General features: G+C 39.3%; 1 protein-coding gene across 1 annotated transcript in view; it reads left to right on the top strand.

The window, feature by feature from the left end:
* The window catches only part of CCDC192 (coiled-coil domain containing 192), a 175,914-nt gene extending 159,073 nt beyond the window's left edge, over positions 1-16,841 (top strand). The window contains exon 6 of the mRNA XM_041762489.1: positions 16,162-16,841. Within this exon, the coding sequence (XP_041618423.1) occupies positions 16,162-16,448 (287 nt within the window). The 3' untranslated portion in view covers positions 16,449-16,841. The remainder of the gene's footprint in view (positions 1-16,161) is intronic.
* Positions 16,842-17,512: the final 671 nt, after the last annotated feature.

Here is a 17,512-nt window from a genome sequence, read left to right as displayed (position 1 = left end):
TCACATTGTAAAGAAAGAGCAGAAAGACCAAATGATCTTCAGTTATATCATTGAGACTAGTAGTTCAATTCTTGCCTGAAACTAGCCCTGTCTCTGGAGTTGATATATTCTCTTCACTATGTAAGCCAGTTAGAATTAGGCTTTCAGCTTTTTCATAGCACAGATACTACTTGAATAATACACTGTTATTGGTTTTGTTTTTGTTTGTTTGTTTGCTTGCTTGTTTTTTGTAAGCTCTACACCTGACATGGTGCTTGAACTCATGACTCTGAGATCAGGTGTCCCATACTCTACCAACTGAGCCAGTCAGGCACCCCGTTTGGCGTTTTTAATAAAAAATTTTGTTCACTGTAGCAGATGATATTTGTTACCTACATAAAAGACACTTATTCATCCTTTCTTAACACAACTCCAACTATATTCAGCATTTGGGTAGGTAATGTGTTTCAGGGACCCTCTCCCACCTACCTCAGATGATTAATATTTATTAGTCTTAACCAATCATAGTGATTCTGTTTCCTTTTCAAGGGCTTCTTTAGGAATATGATATAACTATGGACAAAAATATAATGTAAATTCTGCTGAGAGCATTATGGAGGGCTTAACTCTTAAAACGGGGAGACAAGTGGCACCCGGGTGACTCAGTCAGTTAAGCATCTGCCTTCAGCTTAGGTCATGAACTTGGGGTCCTGGGATCAAGCTCCATGTCAGGCTCCCTGATCACTGGGGAGCCTGCTTCTCCCTCTCCTTCTGTCCCCCCTTTGGGGTCTCTCTCTCTCTCTCAAAAATAAATAAATAAATAAATAAATATCTTTCTAAAAAAGGTGGGGGGCAACAAGACATTCCTTTCTCTTCCAACTTTTAGGCAACATTCTGTGCAAATAGGAGGGAGAAACAAGAGAAGCCAACCTTGCTTCCTTGAGCCACAATAGGAGCTATCCCTGGAATTCCCTTCACCTTATGTGCAATAATAAACTCCCCATTGTCTAAGTTGGCAACAGCCACATGCTCTGTTATTTGGAGTTGAAATCACCTTACCTGATGTACAGATCTTCCTTGACTTATGAGTTTATGCTCTGATAAACTCATTGTAAATTAAAAGCATTGTTAATCAGAAATGTGTTTAATATACCCAATCTACAGAACACCCATCATAGTTTAGCCTAGTCAAGTGTAAATGTGCTCAGAATACTTATACTAGCCTACAACTGGGAAACATCATCTAACACAAGGACTACTTTATAATAAAGTATGGAATATCTCATGTAATATGTTGAATACTGTACTGAAAGTAAAAAAAAAATGGCTGTATGGGTAAGGAGTAGTTGTATCAGTTATTTACTTTTGTGAACATGTGGCTGACTGGGCATTTAAGTGGTTTGAAGAAAAGAGGAAACCAATTAATTCACAATACAAATTAAATTTAAATAATTTAAATAATAATTAAATGATGTACCTGAAGCCAGAAACAAAATGAGAACTTACCCAGCTAAAAATTAATGTGTCCCTGAGCTTTTGTTTATCCAGGTGGTTAGAACCAGATGACACTGGGAGGGTCATCTTGGAAAGTAGCCAGAATAAATGCCCACAAGTCTTAATGGTAATCCAGCTGCCAATTCCTAAGATTCCTACTATCTTAGCATTTTTTTAGATCAGAAATTAATAATAGGTGGAAAGAAGAAAGAATGAGACACAGAGCCTATTGCCTTCTTGCTTAAAAGCCAGGAATATTCCATAAACAATTGAGAAACAGGCAGAATACAATTCTCAATGGATAAGTTGTTACTCCAGATCAGGAGACGATGTCAATGTGACAGGGCTTACCTTGCAATGCTTACCCAATGCAATGCTTACTTGCATTGGGTACCTGATGGTAGGGATGGGTAGGTTGATGAGGTTGAAAAGTGGCCTACATATTTCAGACTTGCACCTATACAAGAATTGTTGTAGTATTATTGGTCATAATAATGGAAACAAGATGTAAGCATTTACTCTGCTTTGTGTGCTTGCAGAGCAAGTTCTAAGTAAAATAACACAGTAGGTACTATGGAAATGTTTATTTCTTTTCCCACTTCCCTTTTTTCTCTCTTTTTCTCCTGTCTTACAAGTATGGAGGCAAGTTGCATAGAAAGGAAAAAGTGAAATTATAGGTATGGGAGTTCTTTGACTTCTCTAAAAATTGTAAATATTATTTTTCAAATACTAAAATACAATACATCCAAAATATACAACAAAACTTTCTAGTATCAGAATAGAAGCATATTGCTAAGAAGTTCAATAGCCTTCTAGACATTTATTTTTGCTTCTCTATGGTGCCTTCAGTTTAAGCCCACCCTGAAAATAACTCCTTTGCCATTAGCTTTGATATTGTTTTGAAGGTATAGAAATTTGTGATAAAGGAGGTTAATCAATGGGGAAAACATCTATGAAAGTTAACATTTATACCAAATATCAGAAGATTTCCTAAAGAAAGAAAAGCTTGTTTGAATCCCCTAACACTTCTGAATTATCTTTTGTAATTTCAAGATGTAATTTCAAAAATAAAAAAATAAAGCTGATAAAATTAGAATGGCATTCCACTGGGAGGAGGAATTGAAAGAACTGAGTTTCATAGGCTGTTGTCAAGAACAGGGCTCTTTTACACTGCCAATTTAACTTAGAGAAGACCTCCCTGGCACTCACCTTTCCCTGAGTCCATTTCTTATTGTTGTCTTCTTATGAAATGTGAAAATGTAAACTAACAGGAAGTTGCATAAAAGTAAAAGAAAGTTAATAAAAACAAAATTAGACTTGTATAGGAGGTGACACCAATAAGCAGGCCTTGCTTCTGTGAGTTATTTCTGTCAGGGGTACACTTTGATATTTCCTACCCACTTCAGCTCTCTATGTCTCATGGACTTAGAGTAACTTCAGGGCTTCTTCCCTAAAACACACATTTCTCTTGGTGTTTTCCAAACCAAACCTTGAAGATTCCAACAATAAATATCCAAATGCTCAGATGTGTCATTATAAAGCCCATTTGTATTACCTGAATAGTAAGCCTCACCCACTGTTAGTTCTTTATGGTCATCTATTATATTTCCATAAAGTGATTAAAGCTGAGGAAGAAATAATGAAGCTTGGGAAAGTCCTTGATAAAGAGGTAGTCCATGGAAATTAAGAACATAATTTTTGAATTAAAGTTACAAGTTGAAAGATGTTACAGGAATACATTGCCTGATCTAATGGAGACAATTAGACAAAGTTAAGAGTTATTTAGATCTTTGAATCAACAGCACTTAGTGACAAGATAGATAGAGAGCATAAGCATAAAGGAGAAATCTAAAGTAATGCTCAGCTTTCTGCTGTTAGCAAGGAGATGCATAGTGACAGCACTTTATTCAGGGAATACTGAAAGGAAATCAATTTTGGAGGTTAGATAATGAGTTCAGTTTGGGACATACTGTATCTGAAATGTTCATGAGGATTCTCAAAGGAGGGGGGTCCCAGGTCCAGAGCTCAGGTCTCACCTAGAGTTGTAAACTGGGGCATCGTTCACACAAATAGATTGCAACCAAGGCCACAGAAAAAGACCTGTAAAGAAAGAGAAGAAAGCTTAAAATCCAGAATTAAGTATCTCTGTGCAGTAATTACTCTGAGGAGGAGCTCACAAAATGAGACCAAAGGAGTAATCAGAAAGTTTGGAGGAAAATAGTGTCATATTGCAGAAGTCAGAGTGTCTTACAGGAGGCTGTCAACAACCGCAAATGTTCAGAGGCCCTTCAGGATGAACATTAAGTCCAATGGACTGAGTGACATCAGTAAGCTCAGCAAGGCAAAGTTGAATAATGTAATGGAAAACAAAAGCTAGAGTGCACTGGGTTAACAATGAGAAGCGCATGCAGAAAGAGACACCTCTTCCAAGAGATCTGACAGTAAAGGAGACAACGGTGATAGAGCAAGAGCTAAAGGGGCACTAAGCAATGAAAAGTTTTTATTTCCTTTTTAAGATGATACCAAATGAATATATTTAAATGCTAATGGTTGGAGTCAGTGGAAAGATTAACATGTATAAGAACAGAGAATAACAAAGGTGTGAGATTCCAGAGGATTCAAGAGGGTCTGGAATCCAGAACTCTTTGGATGTTTGGAAACCTTCAGTTGCCCTTAGCTGAAATCTAAGTTCACTGGTGACTTTGCACCTAAATGAGCTTTCTGGGAATCCTATCATGGATAGATTTTTCTTATTACTCAGATGTTCGTTGGTTTTCCCTTCTATATTTGCTTCCTATTCACTGCTGTAACAAATTACCACAAATTTAGTGTCCTAAAGCAACTCAAATTTATTGTCAAGTTCTGGAGACCAGAAGTCTAAAACAGGTGTCACTGGGTTAAAATCTAGGCATCAACAGACTGTGTTCCCTGTGGCAGCTCTAGGGTAGAAACTATTTCTTTGCCCTTTTCAGCTTCTATAAACCACATGCATTCCTTGGCTTGGGGTTCCTTTCTCCATCTTCAAAGGCAGCAATGTAACATTTTTAGAAATTTCTCTTTGTCTCTGACTTCCCACCTCCTTTCTCTAAGGAACCTTATTGATTATATGAGATCTTCCCAGATAATCTAGAATCATCTTCCCAGATAATCTAGGATCATCTTCCCTATCTCAAAATCCTTGATTTAATCACATCTGCAAAGTCCCTTTTGTCACATAAGATAACATATTCACAGGTCTGGGGAAAAACTTTGGGGGTCCATTATTCGGAATAACTTTGTGGACATCTTTGGGGAGGGACATTATTCTGCCTATCATACCTCCCTATTTCTGAATTACTCTGACAACTTTGTTGAGAATTATGGATGGATCCAGAAGAGCATCCTGTGCTTAATGTTTTACCTAAATAAAAGATCTCAGTAATTAATCTCAGCAATGTCATTCTCAAAAGGAGGAGTGTTTACTATTTGGAGAAATGTTCTGCATGATGTGAAAATTGAACCTAGCCAGTACTAGCAATAGTTAATTTTATCATTTTTAGGATTCCAGGGTGAAATACATCAATAATCCAAATAAATTCTGTGTGACTCTTCAGCTGCTCTTTTTTAAGGAGAAAAACAATAACAACAACAATTATTGTAACACTTAGGAAAACAGTGAGGAAGAATTTATTGAGGGTTATTGATTGCAATTAGTGTCCAAACTAACACAGTAGAAAAGAGAGGGTGGCTCTACTCTACATATGACAAGGAAAAGTGGGGATTTATAGTAGTGGGTGGGGTAGGGGTTTGTTGTTGGGAGATGAGTAAAAGGGGAGGCAGGCCAGGGTGACCAGATGTCACCTGGGGTGTGGTGGAGGATGAGGAATTTGATCAGATATGGAGGATGATCAGATACCATGGGTGGGGATTCTCGATAAAGTGATTTAGCAGACTTCTCTCTGCAACTGGGCTCTTGAAGACAAGGTTTAAGGATGAGTTCAGAGGAGCCTAACTAAAGTTTGGTCAGGAAAAGAATCTTCGTCTCTCTAGTATGTTTTGCAATTTATTACATCTTATGCATAGATTTCTTATCTTCATCCAAGAAGTGCTGAGTCTATAACTAGCACTGAATCTAGGAGGCTGGGAAAATTCAGTAATGCTATCACTGTCATCCAACGGCTAACTAAAAGGAAGAAAATGAGGAACAGGATAAGACTTAAGGAAGAGAACAAGCCAATATGTTGTGAGGTATAGGTGCCATGTCACTCAAAATTTTACACACAAAAATGACTGCATCCAAGTGTCCTATTGTCAGGGACATTTAATAGCACTGTCAAGTCAACTAAATCAAAATGACTTGCACATCTTCTCCACAAAACCCATTCTTCTGCATAGTTCATACAAGCAAAACCCTGATCCACAAAAAATGAAGAACTACTTATCCTATCTTTCTCTATAAAAAAAACAAACACTAATTTTCATTGCCACTGTCAAAGAATAACACTGCCAATACAATTCTTGCCACTGCATCATATAATTTCTCAAATCCATGCAACACCAGAAACTATAAAAAAATAACTGCTTGAAAATTAATGCAATGGGGATCCCTGGGTGGCTCAGTGGTTTAGCGCCTGCCTTTGGCCCAGAATGTGATCCTGGAGTCCCGGGATCGAGACCCGTGTCGGGCTCCCGGCATGGAGCCTGCTTCTCCCTCCTCCTGTCTCTGCCTTTCTCTCTCTCTCTCTCTCTCTATCATAAATAAATAAATAAATAAATAAATAAATAAATAAATAAATAAATAAGTCTTAAAAAAAAAAAAAAGAAAATTAATGCAAACAACTAAATTGGTGTTCCTCATTATATAGACTTAGCTTCCTATAACCCCAGTGCATCAAGAAGAAAAGCAGAAGAGTCTCACTGTTACATTCTAGTGTAACATGCAGTCCAAATGATATAAAATCATCCTTATTTTACTCCTCCAATTGACTTTGAGTCCATACTGAGTCCACTGCAGATAAGCACAGAAATAGTCCTTCATCTACTATTTCTCCTGTTTTCTTCTTTTCTCATCGTCTCCTACATATCTCCTCCTTTGAATTTCCTTTTCCCCTACCAGAGTCCTTTTTTACCTTTAGGCCTCTGGCCTGGTATCAGTCATTGTGCTTTAACCACTCTTCTCTTTAATGGAGCCAGACATATAGGAGAGGACTTTAGGTTCTGCTCACTGGAAAAGGTAAAAAAGTTTCTGAAAAAGCCTTTCTTTTCCTTAGATTGATTTCCTCTAGGGATAACTCATGTGCATTGTGATTTTTTTTAATAATAAATTTATTTTTTATTGGTGTTCAATTTGCCAACATACAGAATAACACCCCGTGCTCATCCCATCAAGTGCCCCCCTCAGTGCCCATCACCCATTCACCCCCACCCCCCACCCTCCTCCCCTTCCACCACCCCTAGTTCGTTTTGCATTGTGATTTTAACAGTGTTTGTGTTGTTTCCCAATCTTGTTGAAGAACTCCTTCTGTAGAATAATCTGATATGATCTGAGACCCTGAAGAGGGTGGGAAGGCACCCTGCCCTGAAAGGGAACAATGGACTAAGTTATCTTATATTGTCCTCCCCTTACCGTGATAAAACAATTTACCTTACTGGTGTAGATAGAAGATGAGACACAGTATTGCACTATGCCTCCTTGCAATGTTTGGCCACTGGTTGCTTCCTCTACCTCCCATCAGGGACCAGCCTATATTCATTTTGTGGCACCATGTTTGAGAGGTCCTCACTTGCTTTTCCACACAAACAAATTTCTCCCACCTCTCAAATAGTACCAAGGTATTCACACATCTTTCTATTATAATGTTCTTATCAGTCTTCTTGAGCATATCACTTGACTGTCTCAAGCTCCAGGAAGAAAATCCTAGAGTCAGATCTGCAGAAGGGAATTCACTTGCTCCATGCACAGCAGTGGTAGATGATTAACTCTTATGGAAGTTGGGGAGTCATTGTGCTTGCCTTCAAGATATGGTATCTCAGGAAAAGAGATCTCTTAAGAGGGAGACTCTTTTCCTTGCCAGACCAGCTTGTGAGTAAATGGATCAGTCTATCCACTGAGAAACAGAAACAAAAGCAAAAACAAAACAAACCTCCAAACACTCACCATTTTCTCTGGATTCTGGATATGATTCAGCCAGGTGAGAATTGGCAAGATGTTGGAGGGATTTAAGCTAATTGTGGAGGGAGGGGAAGACCATGGATACATTCAGTCAGTGGTAACATTCACAGGCAGAGCCATGTCAGGTAACAAAGGAGAGGCACTGAGAATATAATACATGTGACTCTCTTCTGCTGTGTGTACTGCAGCCTTGTCATGAAGAGGCATGCCTGGAAGATTTCTGGCCCAACTTTTAGAATTTAGCCAAAAATTTAGTTCCCCATGCCTATTACAGGTCAGCAGAAATTCAACTGTCAAAATGTGGTCAATCATCAGAATCATCTAGGGCACTCTGTTAAACTAGAGATTCCCAGACACCTTCCTAGATTCACTCAAGCAGAATTTCAGCAGTGAGACCTTGGATTCCATATTGATAAAAATCCCAGGTGCCAGGGTGGAGAACCATTTTTTATAGCTCATGGAATCGAAGTCACAGATCTGGAAGAAATCTAAATTTTTCTATTTAACAAACCTTAAATTCATAGATGTTAAGTGTAATGTTGTACAATCATGACAGTTTATTATATAGGGAGGAAATGCAGTAGTGAAAAGCTTTGTGTGAAGAAAATATGTGCCTGGGGAGGAAATCTGGGAACCATCCTAACGACAGACTAGTGGAAACCTTTGGACTGGCCATTGCTACAGGGGTTTTGTATCATATATGCACTTTTATCCACTTATTCACCTAACAAATGATCTAACACATGTGTCAGGTACTGCTTTAGGTAGAGAAAACACAGGAGTGAACCTAACAGTCAAAGATTTCCGCATTCATGGAGCTTTCATTTTGGTAGGGTAGGAAGAGACTACCAAGAAGATAAAAATAAAATAATCAGATATAGCATGTCAGAAAAAGCAAAGCAGGGAACAGGGATCTGAGGTGTCCAGCAGTGGGGGCTGCACTGAAATTGTAGGCAGAATGGCTGGGGGAGACTTCATTGGGTGAAGGTGACTTTGGAGAGCAGAGACCTGAAGGAACTGAGGGAGCTAGCCATGTATGCTTCAAAGCTACAATTATCCAGGCAGAGGAAGTAACAAATGTAAAGGCCCTGAGGTAGAAACATGCCTAGTCTGTCAGGAACAAGGAAAGGAAGAATAGATGTGTCTGTGAGGTAAAGAGGGGCTAGATCACATAGTATGTTAGCGGATGGATTTTTAGTCTACATGAGGTGAAAAATCATTGGAAGATTTTAGGCAAAAGACTGCCAAGACCCAACTTATATTTCAATGAGACCTCTCTGTGCAGAGATGAAACCAAACTGCAAGGGCAAGTAGCAGAAGTAGTATGACTAGACATGAAGCTATTCCAATACTTCAATTACAATGCATATACTGGGCAAGAGAGAATTAACCATTTCAATAAACACTAAACATGGGCATCATGGTGCATTTATGCCTCGGAGTCAACAAAGGAAGGAGGGTAGTGATCTGCAGTTTTCTCCATCTGTTTACTTTCTAAACATATCTCCCAGTAAGAGTGTCTTACTGTCATAGGAACAATGCTAACAGCTGGAGATGTGTGCTTTTCATCCTACCTAGTCCTCAAATACTAAACAAGCCCTCAAAGCATCCACATGAGCCAGACCCCTCAAGCTGGTTCTGGGGACTGGCACAGGCCCAGCATCTGCAGGAGGCCCAAAAACTTGAAGCAACAAGTGCTTCCTACACACACTCTCTTGGTCCTTGTTTTTCCTGAGTGTTTTCTTTATCAAGTGCTCTATAGGCTCTTTGATCGCTCTCCAGAGCACTTTCCTATGTCATCAACACTGCATCCCTACCATTGTAGTTTTAAACTAAGTATTTTGTTCTTTCCAAAGCATTTACTAAAAGACATATGCTTAAAATCTAAGGCATGGGGCTGTTGCTAGGTGAAAATATATATTTTCTCCAGTCTACCATTGCACCTCAGAGTTTTCTGCTAACATACAATCCTATTGTAACAGTGGTCATCACTAACATGCGGGAAGTTTTCTGATACACATTGAAAATTTCTAAGCATATATCAAACTACATTTCAGTTCTTTTTTTAAAGATTTTATTTATTTATTTATTCATGAGAAACACAATGAGAGAGAGGCAGAGGCATAGGCAGAAGCAGGCTCCATGCAGGGAGCCCGATGTGGGACTCAATCCCTAGGCTCCAGAACCCTGAGCCAAAGGCAGATGACCAACCACTGAACCATCCAGGCATCCCCATTTCAGTTCTTTTAATTGACCCAACTTATTTGTCAATTAAACCTGCTATTTAAAAAAAAATGCATTTCTTTATTTGACAGGGAGAGAGAGCAGGGAGTAGAGAGGGGCAGAGGGAGAGAGAGAGAATCCCCAAGCCAACTCACCACTGAGCTTGGAACCCAACATGGGACTCAATCCCAGGACCCCAAGATCATGACCAAAGCTGAAACCAAGAGCCAGATGCCCCATCAACTGAGCCACCCAGGCACCCCAATTAAATCTGCTTTTTTAATGCTGCTGTTATTTCCAAATCAACAAATCCATGTCAACTTCAAATGTATTCTAAGTGTTCACAGCCTTGATGGAGAGAAATTGAAAACTCTTTGAAGTTGGCCATTTGTCACTATAGACACTGATCACTGTATGAATATAAACACTGGAGGGAGAAAACTTCAAATAGTAAGACTAATCTGACTTTTAAGATGTAAAACACTTGGTCTATAAGAACTCCAAAAATAAGTGAATTATTTATTTCATAGAAGTACCATTCTCTGATGGTAACTATGAAAGTCTAGAGGACAGAAAACTAGGAACAACTATTGTTGAAGTTTTATTTATTATTCAAGTAGTGAGAAAGAGATATTTACAAGCATGAGCCAATTTTCAAGCCCAAGTATGGCAATAGATGAAACTGGACTCCCTTGTGGTTACTGAGAAATATACACAGCTTCCAAAACCACATGAAGGTGAGTCAGAGTGATGGGCATTTGTACAGAGGAGGAAGCTGACATAGTCTTTTAGGCCAAACAGTAATCCTGGGTGGCTCTGATGAAATAAGGTGTTTAATCACCTCACCGGGAAGAGTCTTTCTTATTGAGTAAACACTTGGCAGCCTTGGTCATTAGCTTGAAAAGCAGAGAGAAAAGTAAACGTTCATGAGGTAGTACCCATTGGAGATGTTTGTTTAAAAGAAATCCTGATTGTCCCCTTGAGGCCTCACTTGATGCTGCCTCTCCCCTACCCAAGCATGGAACTGTGAACGTGGGAGCCAACAGCGCATCTGACTCGCTCTCTATGTGCAAAGTCCCAGTGACTAATTACTGATGAATTAATTTTTAAAATGACCGTGCAGACCTGAGTGGGGAGAAGTGTGCTTCCTATCAAGAGAAGTATGTGAAACAGAAATGAGATCAGTGATTCTTAGCTTTTCTGTGTTCACTGAACAGTTTTGGGTGGTGGCATCACTGAAGAGATAGAAAGGGGAACATCCATTTTTAGAAACAAATATTTAGAAAATCTTAAGAAAGCCTCTTAGACATTCACTAGGTCACCCTTGACCAATGTATCACTGCAGACACAAAACTATTAACTTCCGGATGCTCAAAGCAACGTTTTCATGTGATGTAGGTCTTTTAACCCCGTATTAAACCATGTGTCTTTTCTCTGATTAGCTCCGAGCTGTATCCTGCTCTCCTCCAGACTGTCCAACACAGCTTTCTACCCACCAGGTATCTCTGTAAAAATATGTAGCTGCATATTTTTGGGAAAAGGTACATATTACTCACTGATTACAATTGGAGGGACACTGATATCAGAGAGACACTTTAAAAAGCATCAGTTAGGGACGTTGCAGATATAATTCCTATGCAGGTGAAATCAGATGGTCCAGAAGCCACATAATAAGCTAAGTCTCTAAGTCTCTAAGATACTCGAGGTATAATAACCTCTGCTGTTTTCTATTTCGTTATCAGTATTTTTGATAGAACTCACATGTGGCACTTTGTGAAGGGCATGAAGGTTTTAAGGATGTTAAGAATGAGAAGCTGGAAATGGCCAAATAAAATTGGTACAATTTCTTCGAGGCCTTTTGTCTGTGAAGGCTACATAGAAAAGGAAGCATAGTCTGCCCCAGCTCGAGCAGAATGCTCCCATTGCCTGTTTTCTTTCTAAACCCTTTTAAGTATGCGCGGCTGCCACCACTCCTTTCCCGGTGTCATCTTTGCCATGACCTTACGCCATTATTCTCATTCCTGCTTCATACCTATTTTAAGTTGATGCAGAAAGAGGGGAAATCACACACACAAAAATGGCGTGTACTTGTACAACTGTAGCAATTGTGATTTCATACCCCAATTATGGCTAATCAGGTTTGCTTCCTCCCTCTTACAGAACAACTTCTCTTGTTTCTGTATCTCCTGGATCCCTGGGTAGGGGGCTGAACCTAGATTATCTAGTCAGATGACAGCATTCTCCATGCTCCAGGCAGATGTGACCTTGGCAAGACTATATGAGCTGCTAATGAAAATCTAGGAAAGACCACCAATATTTGAGATGTGGGGTGGGTGGAGCTGTCAGGGGCTTCCAGATAAGGAAGTTCAGACTCACGGAGAATAGTGCACTGGCAGATCAATGCAAAGATTAGTAGCGGAGTCTGGACAAAGCACGGGAGTAGCCTCGGGCTATTTCCACTAGGATATGAAACTTCTGGAGTTCCCCACTTCACTGAAGAGTTTAAAACACTTTTGTGACTTGTAATGTGTTCAGAAACGGAACAAAAATATTTTTATTGTGTGTGTGAAGAGGTCATTAGATAATAAAATATAGCTGTATGAGAAATTTCCTTTTTGGTATATTTCTTTTATTTCTTCCTCCTCCCCAGTTTTATTGAGATGTGATTGACCTATAACATTAAGTTTAAAGCGTACCATGTGTTCACTGGATACACGTGTATTTTGCAAAATGATTGCCATCAGAGCGTTAGCTAAGAACACCATCCCATCACAGAATTACCATTTCTGTTTTGTGGAATGAACACTTAAGATCTAATCTCCCAACAACTTCCAAGTATGCAATACAGTATTATTAATTACAATCATTACGCTAAACATTAGACACTCAGAATTTAAGTTTATAACTAGAAATTTGTATGCTTCTACCAATACCTCTCCAATTCCTCCCCTTCCCATCTCCCATCTTAGTAAACACCACTCTACTCTTTTTCTATCAGCTCAGCTTTTGAGTACATTCTGCTTGGTAAAATATGTCAGACAAAGACAAATATTATATGATATCACTTAACCATGGAATCTAAAAAAGCTGGTATATGGATGCACTTTAGCTTATCACCTTATCAGCATTTTCATTTAATACATGAAAACAATACAGTGAGAATCAAAGCCCTTGTACTATCTCTCCTTTTCCAATTGTCTTTTCCCTGTGCTATAGTCTGAATTGTGTTCTCAATAAAATTCCTCTATTGAAGCCCTAACACCAATGTGATAGCATTTGGAGATGGTGCCTTTGGGAGTAATTAAGTTTCACTGAGGTCATAAGACTGGGGACATGAGATGAGTGCCCTTATAAGAAAACATCAGAGAGCTTATGGTGTCTCTCTGGACCATGTGAGGACACAGTGGGAAGATGGCTCTCTGCAAACCAGGAGGAGTTCTTACCAGAACCCAACTCTGCTGGCACCTGGATTTCAAACTACCAGCTTCCAGGACTGTGAGAAAATAAATCTCTTGTTTAAGCCACCAAGACAGTGTATTTGTGTTATGGCAGCCTGGGCTAACCAAGACACCCAGCATCTTTTCTATCTTCTCTCTCTATGACTCTCTTCTGGGAGGGTAAAGCAATCAGTAACAGTGATCACCCAGGTAAGGCCATCCTGCTGCATTTTGACCCATTTATCACTAGAATTAGATGAACAAAGTATTCCACCTCTAGACAAAACAAACACTTTTTAACCTGTTTGCCTTCTATAATGGCACTAATGCCTTTTTAAAAATTGTGTAAATTGGTAGGAAATACTTCTGAAAAAAGAGGAAAAGCTGGAGAAAGAAAAGATTGAAGAAGAGGTCAAAGAGAAAGAGGACAAGTACATACCACAAGGAAGGAGGCTCCCGATGCCCCTCTGTATCCCTGAGTACCAGAAACGCCCAGCCTTCCCGATACTGCCCCTCATTCCTTTCCTTCCTATCTGCTCACTGCCTCTTGTTGCACCTTCCCATATTTTCTTTCCTCTCCTGTGGAAACTCACTTCAACTGCTAAGAACCCATTCTCCCGAGCCCAGACTTCCATGCCTCCACCTTTGGGAATAACAGAAAAGTGATCTGTGAGCTAACAGTTGAGGACCCACAATCCTTCCTCTCAAATAACAACTGTACATATTAACTAGAGCCATCTATGAAGAACCCAACCCTCTGGGCTTCAGAGAGTGCTCATCCAAAAGGAGACTCGAGCCCAGCACCATCCAACAGAAATGTGAAAGCCACAAATACATACACATATGATATTTTAAATTTTCTAGTAGCCAAACTTTGGAAACAGGAAAAATGAATGAGTGAATATTGTTCTCGAATGTATTTTACTTTACACAATATATCCAAAATATTCAGTTTTTTTTAAAAAAAAGATTTCATTTATTCATGAAATACACACACACACAGAGGCAGAGACATAGGCAGAGAGAGAAGCAGACACCCTGTGTGGAGCCCGATGCGGGACTTGATCCCAGGATGCTGGGATCATGTGCTGAGCTGAAGGCAGATGCTCAACCGCTGAGCCACACAGGCGTCCCAATATTATTGTTTTAGTACATAACCAGTTTTTACATTTTCATAAAATAGTTCACATTTCTTTCACACTAAGCCCTCAAAATCAAATGTATATTTTATACTCACAGTACATCTGATTTCAGACTAGCCACATTTAATTGCTTAGTGCTACATGTGGCTAGTGGTTACCATATAAGACAGCACAGCTCTGGTCAGATAAAAGGTGAGGCCCTGGCATATCAGCAGATGATGAAAGCCTCTTGACAAATGGACTGACGTTCCTGGGACTGAAAGCACAGGTGCATTGCAGAGGCAACAAACTACATGCTCCTTTGGGTTTTTTTTTTTTTTTCATTGCTTTTAAAGGTATGTAAACTATCATCTCCTTCAATATTACTGTTAAAATTTCAAATATTCAGAAAAAACTTCCCCCCAGATTCTTGAAATGTAGTATACTGCTAATAACAATTGCTAAGAGCAGAGAACATCCTGATCTTTCCTCTCGTCACTTTTGGTAGGCCAAAAGCATCCTGCCCACTGTGCAATTCAGTGCTCAGGCTTTCATCCCATGATCCCTTGGGGAAAATTAGAAAAACACTGTGAATCAGTTTTATCTGCTGAGAAGTGGGCCATTCCCTGCCTGCATGGACTATCACAGTGAAGCTGCCCTGTCTTTAGCAGGTGCACAGGTACACAATAGTAGTAGGCATTTGTCTCCTGGGTTGGCAGTTATGTTTCCCTTGGATGCAGCTGTAAGGTTTGTTTTCACTGAGGACTGAGTAAATGCTGGACCTTTAATTATAGGAATCAACTGTTAGTACTATCAATTTGTAGGCTATTAGCTCAAGTATTCCTACCTAAGCAACTGACATCCCTTACCTACAGCTGATGTCTGCCCTTTATATAACTCAGACAAATGATTCTGATGGTGGAAATTTCGGCATGAGAGCGATAAAGGAGGGTGGTTCTGCTAAAGTGTGGTAGGATGAGGTTTGCTTTCTGTAGCTAAATTTTTTAATGATCTAGTGGGATTTTTTTTTTTTCAAGGATTTCCTGCTGCCAGACACCATTATTTGATATCTTTATTGGAGCCTACCTTTCCCTCCTTACTCAGGCTTTCATCAGAAATTATAAAGGATAAGCTTTTATATCCAGGAAATACTGGTGATTTTTATTAAGAAATACTGAAAAAGCTTCAGACTTAAGAAAAACAATCTCTATGGAGGATACTATGCTAATAGTTTTCCTGAATCACCTCAAATTATACCCCTGCCAATTCTAACGCTGACTTAGGTTAAGAAACTAGTCTTTTCTCATCATTTTCCCCAGAGGGGGCAATGACAACTTCTTTTCCTATTTGAGTTTAAATTCAATTTAAAGGATATTTATTTGTACACAATTGTTGCTCTTGTGAAAGATTCTTAGGGGAAAGGATACCATGAAACTTGGGATGACTATTGTTTATAGATTGGATTTTCAAGGAGTGCTCATTCCCATGGTTAATTAACAAGTACATGCGTACGAAAAAGAGTTGGCAAAGACTGATTCTCCTCCCTCTGGAGATTTCCAAGTTCTTTTTTCATGAGCACCCGGTTTTTTCCCCTCACTGGATCCAGATTCCATTCTCAGTATATCTGACCAGATGACGCAACATCTGTGTTCCCTTTTAAGAACATGAGAAATAAGGCTTTTTCATCTTCCCTCTCTTTGAGTTCTGGGAAATCCTATTAAAACTACTCAGATTTTCTTTTTCTTGTTTGCTTTAGAAGACAGCTCTCCGGAAGAGTCCTATGGCAGTCTCCCGCCTGTGGAAGAAAGTGATCGAAAACTTAACCTAATTATAGAGTTGTCAATGCAGGTTTCCCTTCAGACTGAGAAGATTACTCAGCTGGAAAAAGTTTTAGAGGAAAAGGAAAGGAAGATTCAGCAGCTGGAAGCTGAGCAGGGATCCCATCCCTTCCAAGAGGCTGAGGATTCTCCAGAATGTTTACAAGAAGCCCCAATTTTCTTTAATGATAGTATCACCCCTGTGGTCTCTGATGAGGATATGTAAGGAATCCTAACAGGAAAATAATAAATGCTTATTAAGTGTCAGCAGTGTAAAGTCCAGAACCCAGCTAGTCTCTCCTTCAGCAAATTCAAGTTCAAAATGATGGGTTTGAATATATCCTATAATGTTCGTATTGTAAGGAAACAAAGAGGAATCTTCAGAAGCAATTCCCTCATATTTCCCCTTCAGACACATCAGCAGTCAGGTAACCCACACATTTGTGGAATACTATGTCTTTAAACATCCCAGGTAACCATGGGAGAGAGAAAAACACACAACTAGAAGGATGGTCAAAGAACAGAGTATTTCATGTCCTCTAGAATATATTTCTTTATGGCATGTATCTTACTAGCATTTAGCAAGGGTAGAAATGAAATAAAATTAAGGCAATAAACATAAATAAAAAATGGATGAATCAGCACCGTGGTCCTTTGGGGAAAGTGTCCTGGGACAATGTCTCCTTGGGAAAACAGATAACACTGAATTTCCTATTGGATCAAAACTAAAACCAAAGCAAAATATACTCTTCTGTTATTACTATATCACGGAGGTGTGGACAGAAAAAAATTGTGTTAGGAAAAATAGGGGATGGGTGAAGGAAAGCTACCCTATAATTAATGGGCTAGAAGTAATCCAATCCTATTCCGCTTTCACATATTCCCTTTAAGCAAACTATTTCCCACACGAAGGGAGCAGGTAGGCACTAACTTTGGGGAAGACTCTGGTACTTAATTCTTACTGTCTTGGTACAGAATGACTCAGGCAAACACCTCTAGCTCTACTGTGAATCTGACTGCATCACTACTTCTTGATCTAATTAGACCAGTTCAACAAATATTGAAACTCTTCTGTCTACCAGAGACCACAATAGATGACAGCAAACATGAGAGTTGCCACTTGTATCATGCAAGAATTCATAGACACATGAATCTCTTCAAATATAAGGGAGACAAGAAATGGAAGAGAGAATGTGCATGAACATAGAGTAAACCTGATTAACACTGCTTCATAAAGGTTCTCAAAGTTACTGAGCAAAAGTAATCAGTAAGAATTCATATTCCTGCTTT

The sequence above is a fragment of the Vulpes lagopus genome, chromosome 7, assembly GCF_018345385.1.
Source record: "Vulpes lagopus strain Blue_001 chromosome 7, ASM1834538v1, whole genome shotgun sequence".
Lineage (NCBI taxonomy): Eukaryota > Metazoa > Chordata > Mammalia > Carnivora > Canidae > Vulpes > Vulpes lagopus.
This window is presented reverse-complemented; position numbering and strand designations above follow the sequence as displayed.